Source organism: Vulpes lagopus, chromosome 5 (assembly GCF_018345385.1).
Source record: "Vulpes lagopus strain Blue_001 chromosome 5, ASM1834538v1, whole genome shotgun sequence".
NCBI lineage: Eukaryota > Metazoa > Chordata > Mammalia > Carnivora > Canidae > Vulpes > Vulpes lagopus.
In genome coordinates this window covers 103,126,749-103,140,841 of record NC_054828.1, presented here as the reverse complement: position 1 = coordinate 103,140,841, position 14,093 = coordinate 103,126,749, and the positions used below count along the sequence as shown (strand labels likewise).

General features: G+C 40.9%; 1 protein-coding gene across 1 annotated transcript in view; it reads left to right on the top strand.

The window, feature by feature from the left end:
• GALM (galactose mutarotase) overlaps positions 1-2,444 on the top strand; it is a 51,052-nt gene extending 48,608 nt beyond the window's left edge. Inside the window, exons 6-7 of the mRNA XM_041754696.1 lie at positions 31-205; positions 703-2,444. Coding sequence (XP_041610630.1) covers positions 31-205; positions 703-780 — 253 coding nt within the window. The 3' untranslated portion in view covers positions 781-2,444. The remainder of the gene's footprint in view (positions 1-30; positions 206-702) is intronic.
• The last annotated feature ends 11,649 nt before the right edge of the window (positions 2,445-14,093 follow it).

The window sequence follows — 14,093 nt, the reverse complement described above, 5'->3', positions numbered from 1 at the left end:
CTGTACTTATGTGATTTGCTTTCTTCCCAGGGTCCATCATGCTGGAAGTGGCCGTGTCCTGGAAGTGTACACTACCCAGCCTGGGATCCAGTTTTACACAGGCAACTTCCTGGATGGCACGCTGAAGGGCAAGAGTGGAGCAGTCTATCCCAAGCACTCCGGTTTCTGTCTCGAGACCCAGAACTGGCCTGATGCAGTCCATCAGGTAAAGCTCCAGCCCAGCTTTTCAGTGCTGTTGTGTCCAAGGTCACTCTGTATGACAAGGGTCATGACACTCAAATCAGGTCTGTATGATTCAAAAGTTCATGTTGGTGGTTCTCTTCTCCAAGTTATGATAAGGAAACCCTTAGCCAAGTTACTAACACAGCATTTATGTATTTTTATATCTATTTTGTGCCTTCAAAGCCTTTATTCAGTTTAATGTTGCTCCTTGTTAATACCTGCTCATCTTTTGAACCACGCTTTTTGTGGTGGGTGTGTGGGGGAGAAGGGGAGGGAGAAAGAGAATCCTAAGCAAGCTCCGCGCCCAACATGGAGCTGACACCCTGAGATCATGACCTGAGCAGAAATCAAGAATCAGACGCCTAACTGACTGAAACAATTCTCAGAGCCAGTCTAGAGACCAGTCTAAAGCCATCCTGAATGGTGAAGGGTGCAGCCTGGGCTGGCAACGTATAACCTGTATTGTTTTTCCCTTCATAGCCCGACTTCCCTCCTGTGCTGCTGAGGCCTGGGGAGGAGTATGACCACACCACTTGGCTCAAGTTTTCTGTGGCTTAAGGAAGTGTAAAGATGTGACCTCCTCCAGGGCCAGGCTGGGAGCCTCTTCAGCAGCTTGTCTCCTGCCCAGAGAGATGAAGATTTAGAGGCTTTAAAAGTGATCCTGCAGGGATCCCTGGGTGGCGCAGCGGTTTGGCGCCTGCCTTTGGCCCAGGGCGCGATCCTGGAGACCCGGGATCGAATCCCACATCGGGCTCCCGGTGCATGGAGCCTGCTTCTCCCTCTGCCTGTGTCTCTGCCTCTCTCTCTCTCTCTGTGACTATCATAAATTTAAAAAAAAAAAAAAAAGGTGATCCTGTGAATGAAACCCACATAAAGGGTAGCTTCCTAATGATTAGTCTGAGTATTGATTTTTCTTTCCCAGTGACTGGCTACAGGTCAGGTCTATGTGCAGCTCTCTCCTCTGTGTAGTTAAGAGGACTCACTGGGTGGCTCAGCGGTTGAGCATCTGCCTTCGGCTCAGGGTGTGATCCTGGAGTCCCAGGATCGAGTCCCACATCGGGTTCCCTGCACAGAGCCTGCTTCTGCCTCTGCCTATGTCTCTCCCTCTCTCTCTCTCTCTCTGTGTCTCTCATGAATAAATAAATAAAATCTTAAAAAAAAAAAGAGGACTCCTCCATTAATGTCATCACCTGAGCCCTGACCCTAGCCCAGAAGTGGTATCCAAGCCCCTTGTACCGTTTTGGCTCCATCTCTTCACCCTGTTGCTTTCTTCTCTACTTTTTACTTCCTTTGATCCTTTCATTCCTTTTCTTTGTCCTCCTCCACCTCTCCCCTGTGCAGCACTGTGGAGTTTACAGTCACATTAGCTCATTTTTACATGCTAGCAGATGGACTTGTCTGCCTTGATAAGGCAGGAGATGACGGACAGCCAGGGAGCTGGGGCCTAGGGAGGATAAATGACCCTCGTAAAAAGCATACAGCTAGGAAAAATTTTAGCCAGGACTTGACATCAGATCATGCACATTCAGCTCCCCTTCTTTGCTTCCATTTCAGCCCGCCAGGGCACCCATGGTCACTGATGGGCAAAGGAGGGGAGGGGGCTGACCTTCCTCTCTTAGGGCCAGCCTTTCTTCCCAGATTTACATTTATAATCATCAGTCTGAGTTGAGTTTACCAGATCTTACTTAAAGGGCCAGGTCAAAATATCAAGAATCTAATTTTGATTCTCTGCCTTTGGGGTTGAGAAAGTCCCAGCCCAGCAAAGGCATGGGAAGAAAGTCAGCCACTAGAGATGAGCTGTGTCAGTGTGGAGACAAGACCTTACCTTAGGACTACACATTGCTCCTGGAGCAAGACATTGAGTTATGTAGATGAGGCTGGGGCTCCCCCCTTTCCTGAACAATGGAAATCACTAGTTATGGGTTTGAGGTGATGGTTACTTTAGGTTTTTAAAGAAATGAATCTTATACTTCTGTATACTAGCAACCAGTTGAAATAAAACCAAAAGCTGCACCTTCAGAAGACTCCCAATCTCCTCATTCATTTTTAAAATGTCTCAGACACGGACCTTTGGGAAATTGACCAAGTGTATAATGTATTCTGGATCCCACTGTGCTCTCCAGTACAAGCCCCAGCATCTTCCTAGAAAAAAGCCACCTAACTGGTAGCCTGTTGCGTTCCCATGCTTGTTTCTTAGCAACAACAATAAACCAAAAATAGTGTTCATTTTTTAATTCATTTCATCACAGATATTCTGGATACCTTTTGGGTCCATGGTTCTCTGCTGAGTCTTTTAAGGAATTCAAGAAGTAATGTTTAAGATACAGTGTAGTCCCCCTCAGGGACCTCAGTCTCTCTGGGGAAGACAAGACCAACAGTGACAATAACATGATCTAGATTTGCACCACGAAAGACCAAACCTTGAGCACTAACTTTGCTACTGGTATTTACCGCACAGCAAACTAATTTTCACTTGTCCTCAATTTTTCTCACCTATAAGGCCAAAGATATTAGACTTGAAATGTCTGAAAGGCAAATCTATGTCTGCAGAGCTAGAATGAACACTGGCCACTAGTCACATTCTTTTTCCACAGGGCCCTCCTCCTGTGCCCATGACAAAGGACCCGAGAAGGTGGAGAGCAAATGCTTAAGCCAGCCAGAGCACTGAGCAACCGACCTTGAAGGCTAGGAGCTGTGACCTTGGGTTTGAGCAGGCACTGAACTCTAATTATTGTTTGGGGCCCTGCACAATGTATACTTCCATCACACATTCTTCTAGGAAACTCTGTGGACAGTTGAATTCTTACCGTTACCGGGATTGCCAGGATTCTCCTCCTTCATGGCTCATCTTATTTTATGATTGTCAAAAATATGTTTCATCTGATCATTATAACCTATAATGAGGTAGCAAAATCCTCATTTTAAAAAAAGGTCGGGATGCCTGGGTGGCTCAGTGGTTAAGTGTCTACCTTCGGCTCAGGGCGTGACCCTAGAGACCCGGGATAGAGTCCGTTGGCCTCCTTGCATGGAGCCTGCTTTTCCCTCTGCCTATGTCTCTGCCCCTCTCTCTGTGTCTCTCATGAATAAATAAATAAAATATTAAAAACAAACAAACAACAACAAAAAAAACAAGGTCACTAGCTAGAGAAAGTAATAGTGCCAGAAAGTGGCAGACTAGAACACAAGCCCTTCAATTAGAAATCCAATTATTTTATTTATTTTTTTAAATTTATTTATTTTATTTTATTATTTTTATTTTTTAAAGATTTTTAAAATGTTTTATTTATTCATGAGAGACACAGAGAGAGAGAGAGAGAGAGAGAGAGAGAGAGAGAAGCAGAGACACAGGCAGAGGGAGAAGCAGTCCCCATGCTAGGAGCCCAATGCAGGACTCAATCCCAGATCTCCAGGATCATGCCCCGGGCTGCAGGCAGCGCTAAACCGCTGGGTGCCCTAGAAACCCAATTAAAAAAAAAAAAAAAGGGTGGGGGGCAGCCCAATGTATATTCTAGTGGCACTACACTCCAAAAAAGTCCCCAATTTTTCCTTACAAAGGGGAAAATCTAAGATTCATAACAAAAAGTATTAGTAAATGGAGAATTTTTACTCAATCACCATCAGTAGCAATGTAAATAATACCACTTTTTTAGAGGAAAATTTCACAGAATCTATCAATATTAGCAAACTTGCAAAACTCCTAATCTAGCAATTCCACTTTTAAAAATCTTTCCTAGGGACGCCTGGGTGACTCAGTGGTTTAGTGCCTGCCTTCAGCCCAGGGCATGGTCCTGGGGTTCGGGGATCGAGTCCCACATCAGGTTCCCTGCATGGAGCCTGCTTCTCCCTCTGCCTATGTCTCTGCCTCTCTCTGTGGCTCTCATGAATAAATAAATGAAATCTTTCCTATAGAAATATTAGCACAAATCTGTAAAGACAAACATTCAGACAAGGATGTTCATTGTAATCTAATTAGCAATAATATAAAATTGAAAATTACTTAACACCCATCAATACAAGAATTATTAGCCATATAATGGAGTACTACTGAAAGACCATTAAAACAGATGAGATCAAATTATACACTATCCTGCTTTTGTAAAATAAAATAAAACAAAAATTTACACATATTTGTAAAGTCTAGAAGGGCTAATTAAGTTATTAAGAATTGTGTCCTCTGGCCAACAGAATTTGGAGGGGAACTGAGGACTTTTTACTTTTTTGATATTGTTTGAATTGCCAAGCATCTTCCTTTTGTAATTAATAATTTAAGTTTGCAAAATGAGGGGGGAAGACACATTTTTTTAAGACACATTTTTGAAAACAATATTTCAGACTTACAGGAAAGTTGCAAAAACAGTATTAAAAAATTTCCATATACCCCACACTCAGAAATCTCATTCAAATTTCACCACCTGTCTCTATGTCCTTCCTAGTAAAAGGGTCCAAACCAAGAGCACAAATTGTACTTAAGTTTCTTCAGTTTCCTTCAATCTGGCACAATTCCTCAGTCCTCTAGACTTGACCTTTATAACCTTCATTTTTGGAGACTGCAGAAAAGTTATTTTACACAATGTGCCTCCATTGGGATTTGTCTGGTGTTTCCTCTTGATCAGATTGATGTCATATATCTTTCGCAGGAATATCACTGAAATAATGCTGTTCTTCACACCGCAGCCTCTCAGCTAATGCCAAGTTCCAGGTGTGGCCTCTCACCGATGAGATTAACTTTGTTCACCTGGATAAGGTGCTGTCTACCAGGTTTCTTCAGTCTAAAGCTACCAATATATACGTTAGCCATGGGGCCTTAGAGATGAAATACTAAGCTGACTGCAATGTATCTATTAGTTTAATTAATTGTTCAATGCAGGGTTGTAATATTCTAGGTGCCAGAAATCATTTAGGAAACCTTAGAGGAAAAGAAAGAAAAAGAGTATTTTTTTATTCACAGGTAAACATAACTACAAATTAGTTCCCAATTTAAGTGGCCTCTAGGTTTGAGAATACATTTATTACTCAAGTACAGTTGACCGTTGAGCAATGCAAGAATTCAGGGCGTCAACACTCTACGCAGTCAAGAATTCACGTGTAAATTTCGACTCCCCCAGAACTTAACTGCTAATAGCCTATTGTTGATTGAAAACCTTACTGATAACATATAAACAGTTCAAAAACACATAGTTTGCAAATCTATCACATATTGTATTCTTACAATAAAATAAGCTAGAGAAAAAATGTTATTAGGAGAATAAGAGAAAATACATTTACAGTACTATGATGTATTTTCACATATATGTGAACCTATGCAGTTCAAACCCATGTTGTTCAAGGGTCAATCATACTTTGTTTTCCTTTTTTTTAAAAAAAAAAAGATTTATTTATTCATGAGAGACACAGAGAGAGAGAGGCAGAGACACAGGCAGAGGGAGAAGCAGGCTCCATGCAGGGAGCCTGACGTGGGATTCGATCTCAGGTCTCCAGGATCACACCCCGGGCTGAAGGCGGTAATAAACAGTTGAGCCACCCAGGCTGCTCTGTTTTCCTCTGTTCTAAAGAGTTGTCTTTCATAATAAATAAAATAATTACAAACAAAAAACAAAGTAACATCTTCCACTCATTAAAATAATAAATAAATAATATAAATAAATAAATAAGTAAGGTGCCTGGGTGGCTCAGCCAGTTAGGCATCTGACACTTGATTTTGGCTCAAGTCATAACCTCAGGGTTGTGGCAGCGTGCCCCACATCAGGCTCCTTGCTCAGTGCAGTCTGCTTATCCATCTCCCTCTACTCCTCCTCCAGTGAGCTCACTCAAATAAATAATAAATCTTAAAAATAAGCAAATAAAAAGTTACTTAACCCCAGTAAGGATATGCACCTTTAGGGCAGCTGGAAGAAGATACTGGTAATTAATTCTGTTTATGAAAGACAATAAAAAGGCTAACTATAGGGACGCCTGGGTGGCTCAGCGGTTGAGCGTCTGCCTTTGGCTCAGGGTATGATCCCGGGGTCCTGGGATAGAGTCCCACATCCGGCTCCCTGTATGGAGCCTGCTTCTCCCTCTGCCTATGTCTCTCTGTGTGTCTTTCATGACTAAATAAATAAAATCTTCAAGAAAAAAAAAGGCTATGTCAAGCAACAAATCTGGTGAAAGTAAAATTTTAGAAAAATTGATCTTTTGTGGTAGAATCCATAAACGTGGTTTCTATCCTTTCTTATGAAATACACACATAAAAGAACTTTGATTTGCCTGAGAAAAGACCTTCCATATCCTTATGAGACATGTAGAGTGTGACAACATGTGAGCTTAATTCTGGCATTTTATGATGAACTTAATGAAGGTGTCAGGAAGAAACAAAACTTTACAGTCTAATAGGACAATTTTAGTTCATGTGAAATGGTGAAGAGAAACATGGTATTCAATATGAAAAATCACCACACAACCAGTTATTAAAGCCTTGTTGAAAATGCAAACATCCACTAAAAATGCAACACAACCTATCCCACCCCCACAAGAATAAATTTCTAGGAGAGCATGCCTTCTTTACCATACACCCCTAACCCACAACCAGACTAGTGCTATTATTCTGAGTTCTGACTCTTTACAAGATGATCATATCACTGACTTCAGTTCAATGATCTATGGGTTCCTGTTTCAAATTCTTAGAAGTTCTTATCATTTGCTGTGGGATTTTCATTTTTCCAATTCCCATCATTTTGCCTAACAAAGTAAGATGTGGTAATAACTGCACAAACATCGTTGTAAAGACTAAACTAGGGATCCCTGGATGGCTCAGCGGTTTAGTGCCTGCCTTCAGCCCAGGGCGTGGTCCTGGAGTCTCGGGATCAAGTCCCAAGTCGGGCTCGCTCCCTGCATGGAGCCTGCTTCTCTCTCTGCCTGTGTCTCTGCCTCTCTCTCTCCCTGTCTCATGAATAAATAAATAAAATCTAAAAAAAAAAATAAAGACTAAACCAAGATGCCATGCTGTGGAGGTTGAACTGTTATGACCGCTAGGTAACCAATGACGTCCAATCTCAAAGGATTAAAGGAAGTCAGTGTTAATGAATACAAGGAGAGTTTGTGAAAAGTAAAAATACAGAACTACTATACTAGCAGAAGACAGAAGGGAGACAGAGCATGTACCTCCTGTTCCCTAGCCAGTTCCCATTATCAGTCACAACCATTTTAAACAACTGGACCACCAGTTTGCAGTGGGTTATTCACAGTTTTGACAGGAGTGCAATCCTTTTCCAATTGAGCCATTTATCTTTTTCAAGTTTCAACTTCTCCTCCAATTACTCAAATCATAACTCAAGTGTCAGGTGCTTTGGGTAGCACTCCCAAGTAGCCAAGTAAGGAGGATCAGCAGATCCTCTCCTCAAAAAAGCAACTATAATGCCGAAAAAAAAATTGACAAAACAGCTTTGGTGCTCTGGAAACCAGCCAAAAGCATATAACAGTCTGAGATGTGTTTATGTTTGGAAAACTGTAGGACTTGGGCAGCCCTGGTGGCGCAGCAGTTTAGCACCACCTGCAGCCTGGGGTGTGATCCTGGAGACCTGGGATCGAGTCCCACATCGGGCTTCCTACATGGAGCCTGCTTCTTCCTCTGCCTGTGTCTCTGCCTCTCTCTCTCTCTCTCTCTCTGAATAAATAAATCTTTTTAGAAAAAAAAAAAAGCACATTTCTTTAAAAAAAAAAAAAAAAGGAAAACTGTAGGACTTTGTATAGGAATAGTGGGACACTATGGCATTCTTACCTGGGGCTGCTGCCATTCCCCTATTGCCCCAAGCTTAATCACTATAGAGGTTCTACCAGGGGCAAAACAGAACATGAGGCCCAGCAGGTTGCTGTGGTGGAAGGGGGAGGGCTCACTCAATTTGAATGGTGGGTGACATCAATGCCCAACAGCTTTATCAATAGAAGTAACGATCTGATTGCTATGCAAGCAGGGACAGCTGATGGCTCTACTAGCCTGTTGTTGCAATCTGGTTGGAATATGCAGATTTCAGGCTGATCAGACGCTGCACACATGCATAGTAGAAACCAGACAGGGTCCAGGCTGCACTCTCCTGGCCAGCTCTGAGGCTGCATGCATGTGCAGAGAAAATTAAAAGGGGTTCAGCAAAAAGTAAAAGCCAGGACTTGATAACACTGAATTCACTCTCCACCTACAAACCGATCCACCAGCAAAGGGCAGAAATCTGACTGACTGGTTGAGGTGTCTGAGCTACAACCTGTCTAGTGATTGGCTCACCACTAAGCTATGCAGACACAAGGCAACCCCCTAGAAAGCTAAACTTAAAAATGAACACAAGAGGGGCACCTGAGTGGCTCAGTTAAGCATCTGCCTTTGGCTTAAGTCATGATCTCAGAGTCCTGGGATCAAATCCCACATTGGGCTCCCTGCTCAGTATGGAGCCTGCTTCTCCCTCTGTGTGCTGCTCCCCATGCTTGTGTTCTTTCTCTCTCAAATAACTAAAATCTTAAAAATAAAATAAACAGGGCAGCCTGGAGGGCTCAGCGGTTTAGCACCACCTTCAGTCCAGGACATCAAGGTCTATTAACACCTTATGTGTGAAAGTCCAAAAAGGAGAGGACACTTTCTGCCTCCGATGCTGCCAAGCTTGTGGCTAAGGGGGACAAAAAAGGGAGGACCCTTGACTGCACACATTCTGTAGAGGATGGAATCGTGGGTATTACCAATTTTGAGCAGTTTCTTCAAGAGAGAATCCAAGTGAATGGAAAAGGTGGGAATCTTGGTGGAGGGATTGTAATTATAGAAAGGAGGGATAGTAATTGTTTAACTTCTGAGGTGTCATTTTCCAAAATGTATTTGTAATATCTCATCAAAAAATATTTGAAGAATGATCTATGTGATTGTTTGCACAAAGTTGCTAACAGCAAAGTTATGAATTGCATTACTTCCAGATTAAGCAAGAGGAGCATTAAAACCCATTTATCTGAAATATTTTGTATGAGTTCTTGAATAAAACTTGAATACCAAAAAAAAAAAAAACAAAACAAAAAAAAAAGGAGAGGAAAGGATCAGAAAAATATTTCAAAAAATAATGGCGGGACGCCTGGATAGCTCAGCAGTTGAGCATCTTTCTTCGGCTCAGGGCATGATCCCAGGTCCAGGGATTGAGTCCCGCATCAGGCTCCCTGCAAGGAGCCTGCTTCTCCCTCTGTCTATGCCTCTGCCTCTCTCTCCGGGTTTCTCATAAATAAAATCTTTTTTAAAAAATGGCAAAAAGCCTCAAATCTGACAAAAACCACTAACTGATAAAATAAAAAAGCTCAAATAACTCCAAGAGGATAAATACAAAAAGATCCCCACCTAGATACATAATATTTAAACAGATGCCAAAAAGCAAAGAGAAAATTTGAAAGAGATAAATGACTCATTACTACAGGGACCACCAATACAAGTAATAACTTCTCATATCAAACAATGGAGTCCAGCAGGCAGTCCAGAATGACATAGTCAAAATGCTTAAAACCAAGGATTCTATATCACTTAAAACTACCATTCAAAAACAAAAATGAAATGAAAACATTCCCAGATAAAAAATCAGAGAATTCACTGCTAGCAGACCTGCCTTACTAGAAATACTAGAAGTCCTTCATGCTAAAAGGAAATTAAGTAGCAACTTGAAACCTTGGAAAGAAATGAAGAATATCAGATATGGTAAATAGATGGGTCAGCAAAAAGAGTCTCTATATTTTCTCATGTCTTCTGTATAAGACTGTATAATGCAATAATTATGACACTGTATCACTGAATTTATAATACATTCAGCACACAGGAGAAGTTCAAGAAAAGGAAATACATTGGAGCAAAACTTCTGTATTTTACCAGAATATTAATCTGAAGTAGATGGTGATAAATGAAACTATGACAACTAAGGAAATAACTCACAAAAATAGTAAAAAATAAAATCAAGAGGAATTAAAATGACACACTAAGAAACCACTTAATACAAAAGAAGGCAAATATGAGGAGAGGAAAAAAAGGAGACATATAGAAAACAAAATGGGAAATAAAATGTCAACTGTAAATCTAACCATATCAATAATTCCATTAACTATAGATGGCTTAAATACCCCAAAAGGCAGACTGAATTAAAAAAGCAAGATCTAGCAACTAACTATATGAATTGATAGGCTGAAAGTAAGTGGATGGAAAAGAGATCCCATACAAAACAGTCATCAATAGAGAGCTGGAGTGGCTGTATTAATAACAGACAATATAGACTTTAAAAAAAGAAATATTCATAGAAACAAAAATAATATTTTTTATTTATTTTTAAAGGATTTTATTTATTCATGAGAGAGAGATTTTTTTTTTAAAGATTTTATTTATTTATTCATGAGAGACTCAGAGAGAGAGGAGAGACACAGGCAGAGGGAGAAGCAGGCTCCCTGCAGGGAGCCCGACGTGGGACTCGATCCCAGGACTCCAAGACCATGCCCTGAGCCGAAGGTAGGTGCTAAACTGCTGAGCCACCCGGGAATCCCTCATGAGAGAGAGATTGAGAGAGAGAGAGGCAGAGACACGCCGGCCCCATGCAGGGAGCCCGATGTGGGACTCAATCCTGGGTCTCCAGGATCATGCCCTGGGCTGAAGGCACCGCTAAACTGCTGAGCCACCTGAGCTGCCTGAAACAAAAATATTTTGTAATAAAAGCATTATACCAGAAAGAGATAATTATAAATGTATGTATGCAACCCGAAGAGCCATAGATGCTTTGAAGAAATAATTGTGATCAGAGGCCATGTCTGGAATTGCCTTAGTGTTGGGTAAAACCCAATAGTTCTAGTAAATACTGCTTCAGGTTTTTCCTGAACAGTACATTAACTTTTTTTTTTTTTTAGATGAATATTTCTCTGAGCACAGTGACCTCTGCTGGTATTTATATAAACTAAAATGCAGTTTCTACCACTTGCATAGAAAGGTTCCATTCCAGGGTCACTTGGGTGGCTCTGTGGTTGAGTATCTGCCTTCAGCTCAGGTCATGATCCCAGGGTCCTGGGATTGAGTCCTGTATCAGGATCCCTAAAGTGGAGGAGGGAGCCTTTGTCTATGTCTCTGCTTCTCTCTGTGTCTCTCATGAATAAATAAATAAAATCTTAAAAAAAAGAAAAGAAAGGTTCCATTCCAGCATAAGGTCATTTGCTCAGAGAAAGGATCAGAGAAACATAAAGGATACATACATATTAGAACCTTCCTTTGAATCACATGAGTATTGCAAACTTTATTATAATAGTAATAAGCCAATCTGTCCATTAACTAGTGAACTAGGAGTGGGCCATCACTAGCCCCAACAGCAATAGTTTTCTCTTCTGGCTAAATATTGGAATCACCAGGAATATTTTTAGAGTATTGATGCTCAGCCATCACCCTCAGCAATTTTGATTTCACTGGTAAGTTTCTAAGCCTTCTGGGTGATCCTAATATGTAACTAGGGATAAGAACCACTGCCATAGAGTAAAAGGTTTCACTGATATTATAAGTGCATAAATGTTAAGCTAGAATTTGCCCCCTAGCTTCATAAAGCACTTCCTCAAGAATGAGTCACAGAGAAACAATCCTCCCAGACCAAAAGTATGTCCTGGGAAGGCTGTTGCAACCCTACCAGCAATGGCACCCAAGATCTTCAGAAATAATTATATTGAAAATTATGAACAGTTGAAGATAAATGTCTAAACCAGAGTGGCAAACATTTTCAGTAAATGGTTTTGTGCCTTAGCCACTGTAACACAAAAAGTCAAGAGATGAGATAGGTAAACAAATGAGCCCGGCTGCAATCCAATAAAACTTTATGGATGCTGCAACTTGAATTTCACATAATTTTCATGTCATTAAGTGTCATTACACTTTTAATTTTTTCAACTATATAAAAATGTAGAAACCATCTTAGCTCATTAACCATATGAAAACAGCAGTGGGCCAAATCTGGCCTGTGGGTCGTAATTTCCAAAAATCCTGGTCTAAATAAATATTTTGCACTCTGAAAGATTATAAACGTTAAAGCACAGAATAGCCATCCTTATTTAAAGAAAGCAGTATGCTCTTATTATAGGAGCCCAGGAACTCTGGTGATGGTCATCTTGACAATGACAGAGATAACGAGCCCATCTACCTTTACCTCTGCCATATACGTATTTTCTTTATAGCCAGATTTTTTTTTTTATGCTTGGCATTGAACAGATTCATTTTCTAGAATCCAGATTTCTTGAAGATAAGCTACAACCCAAAATTAAAACTGACAGGGTCTTTCCTATAGAATCACAGTCAAGTCACCTTCACTTTGGTTATCGAGAACAACCCAGGGAAATCTGTAGAACTGGAAAGGATTACAGGATATACTGGGTGGCCCAGGTGGCTCGGCAGTTTAGCACTGCCTTCTGCCCAGGGCCTGATCCTGGAGACCCGGGATTGAGTCCCACATCGGGCTCCCTGCATGGAGCCTTCTTCTCCCTCGGCCTGTGTCTCTGCCTCTCTCTGTCTTCTCATGAATAAATAAAATCTTTAAAAAAAAAAAAGAAATAGGTGCTGTTGGTCCAATGACTTTACCTCTCTTAGATGGGATAAGGTGACTTAACTGGGCTCACTAGCTCTTGGAGTGAAGGTAAGTCTCCACCCTTGTATGCAGAGAACTTTCTGCACAGAAATTTTCCACACCCTTTCAGAGCAGAACTCTTGAAGTTTAATCCAAAGGAGAAAAAACCCTTGCACTGGAATTGCAGAGTAGACCTGGACATTATAAACAGCGGCTATGGATCCATCATCTGCTTGTCTGCAAGCAGATTCAGACTGTAGTCAAGAGTCAGTCTTGGAGGTGGCTAGAAGGAAATGTGAGTTTTTATAATTGAAATGGTGATTATAAAGGTCTCAGAGTTGAGGAGGAGGTTCCAATTCTATATGCTTATTTTAACAGATTAAAATTCATTAATTTATTCATCCATTAATTTTTCCTTCAAATATTTAAGTATCAGGCAACAAGGAAATGGAACAAACAAGGCCTAGTACCTGCTATCACAATTAGACTTTGGTGGCATACCTGCAGAGATGGAAATAGGCAATTACAGTGTGAATAGGAATCTGACTATAGAAGTTCAGTGTTGCGAGCAAGGGAATGTAACCTAGACTTTTGAATCTGTGGAAACTGGAAAGTTTCCAGAATGGGAGTAAATACCATTCTGCCACAAATTAAAAAACAAAAACTATGCTGAGACACCATTTCCCAACATATGATTGGTAAAATTAACAAGTGATAGCCTACCATGTGGTTACACAAAGTATACCATGTAGGTAAGAGTACAGAGAAACAATCATATACCTTGTCACCAAGGCAAACAATACAATGCCAGGATAAATGCACGTATTCTTTGACCCAGCAATTTAACTTCTAGGGATTATCCAAGATATGCAGGGTCACGTGTGCAATGTATTGTACAAGGCTATTTACTACAGCATTGTTACAGTAATTAGAAACAATCCTCAAATCCATTGATAGGGAACTGATTCAATTCCTGTTACTCTTTGCTCAAAAATGCTTGGTGGAAAAAAAGCAAAAATGCTTGTCTTCTTCGTATACAAGGTCCTATACGATCTCTATATATCCTATACCCCTCTCCCTTTCTATGCCATCTCTTCCTATTCTCCCCTCTGGTTCGCTTCATACTGGCCTCCTTACCCAACTCAAACCACTTCATGGCCTTTTGAGTTTACTGTGTCCTATCCAAAACACTCTATCCCCACAAGCTGATGTGCCTTACTCTCTCACTTGCACAAATGTCCCACTTTCGGAGGTCTCCCTCCAACATCTTTTACCTAATACCAACTAACTCCCTCTCTCTCCCTCGGC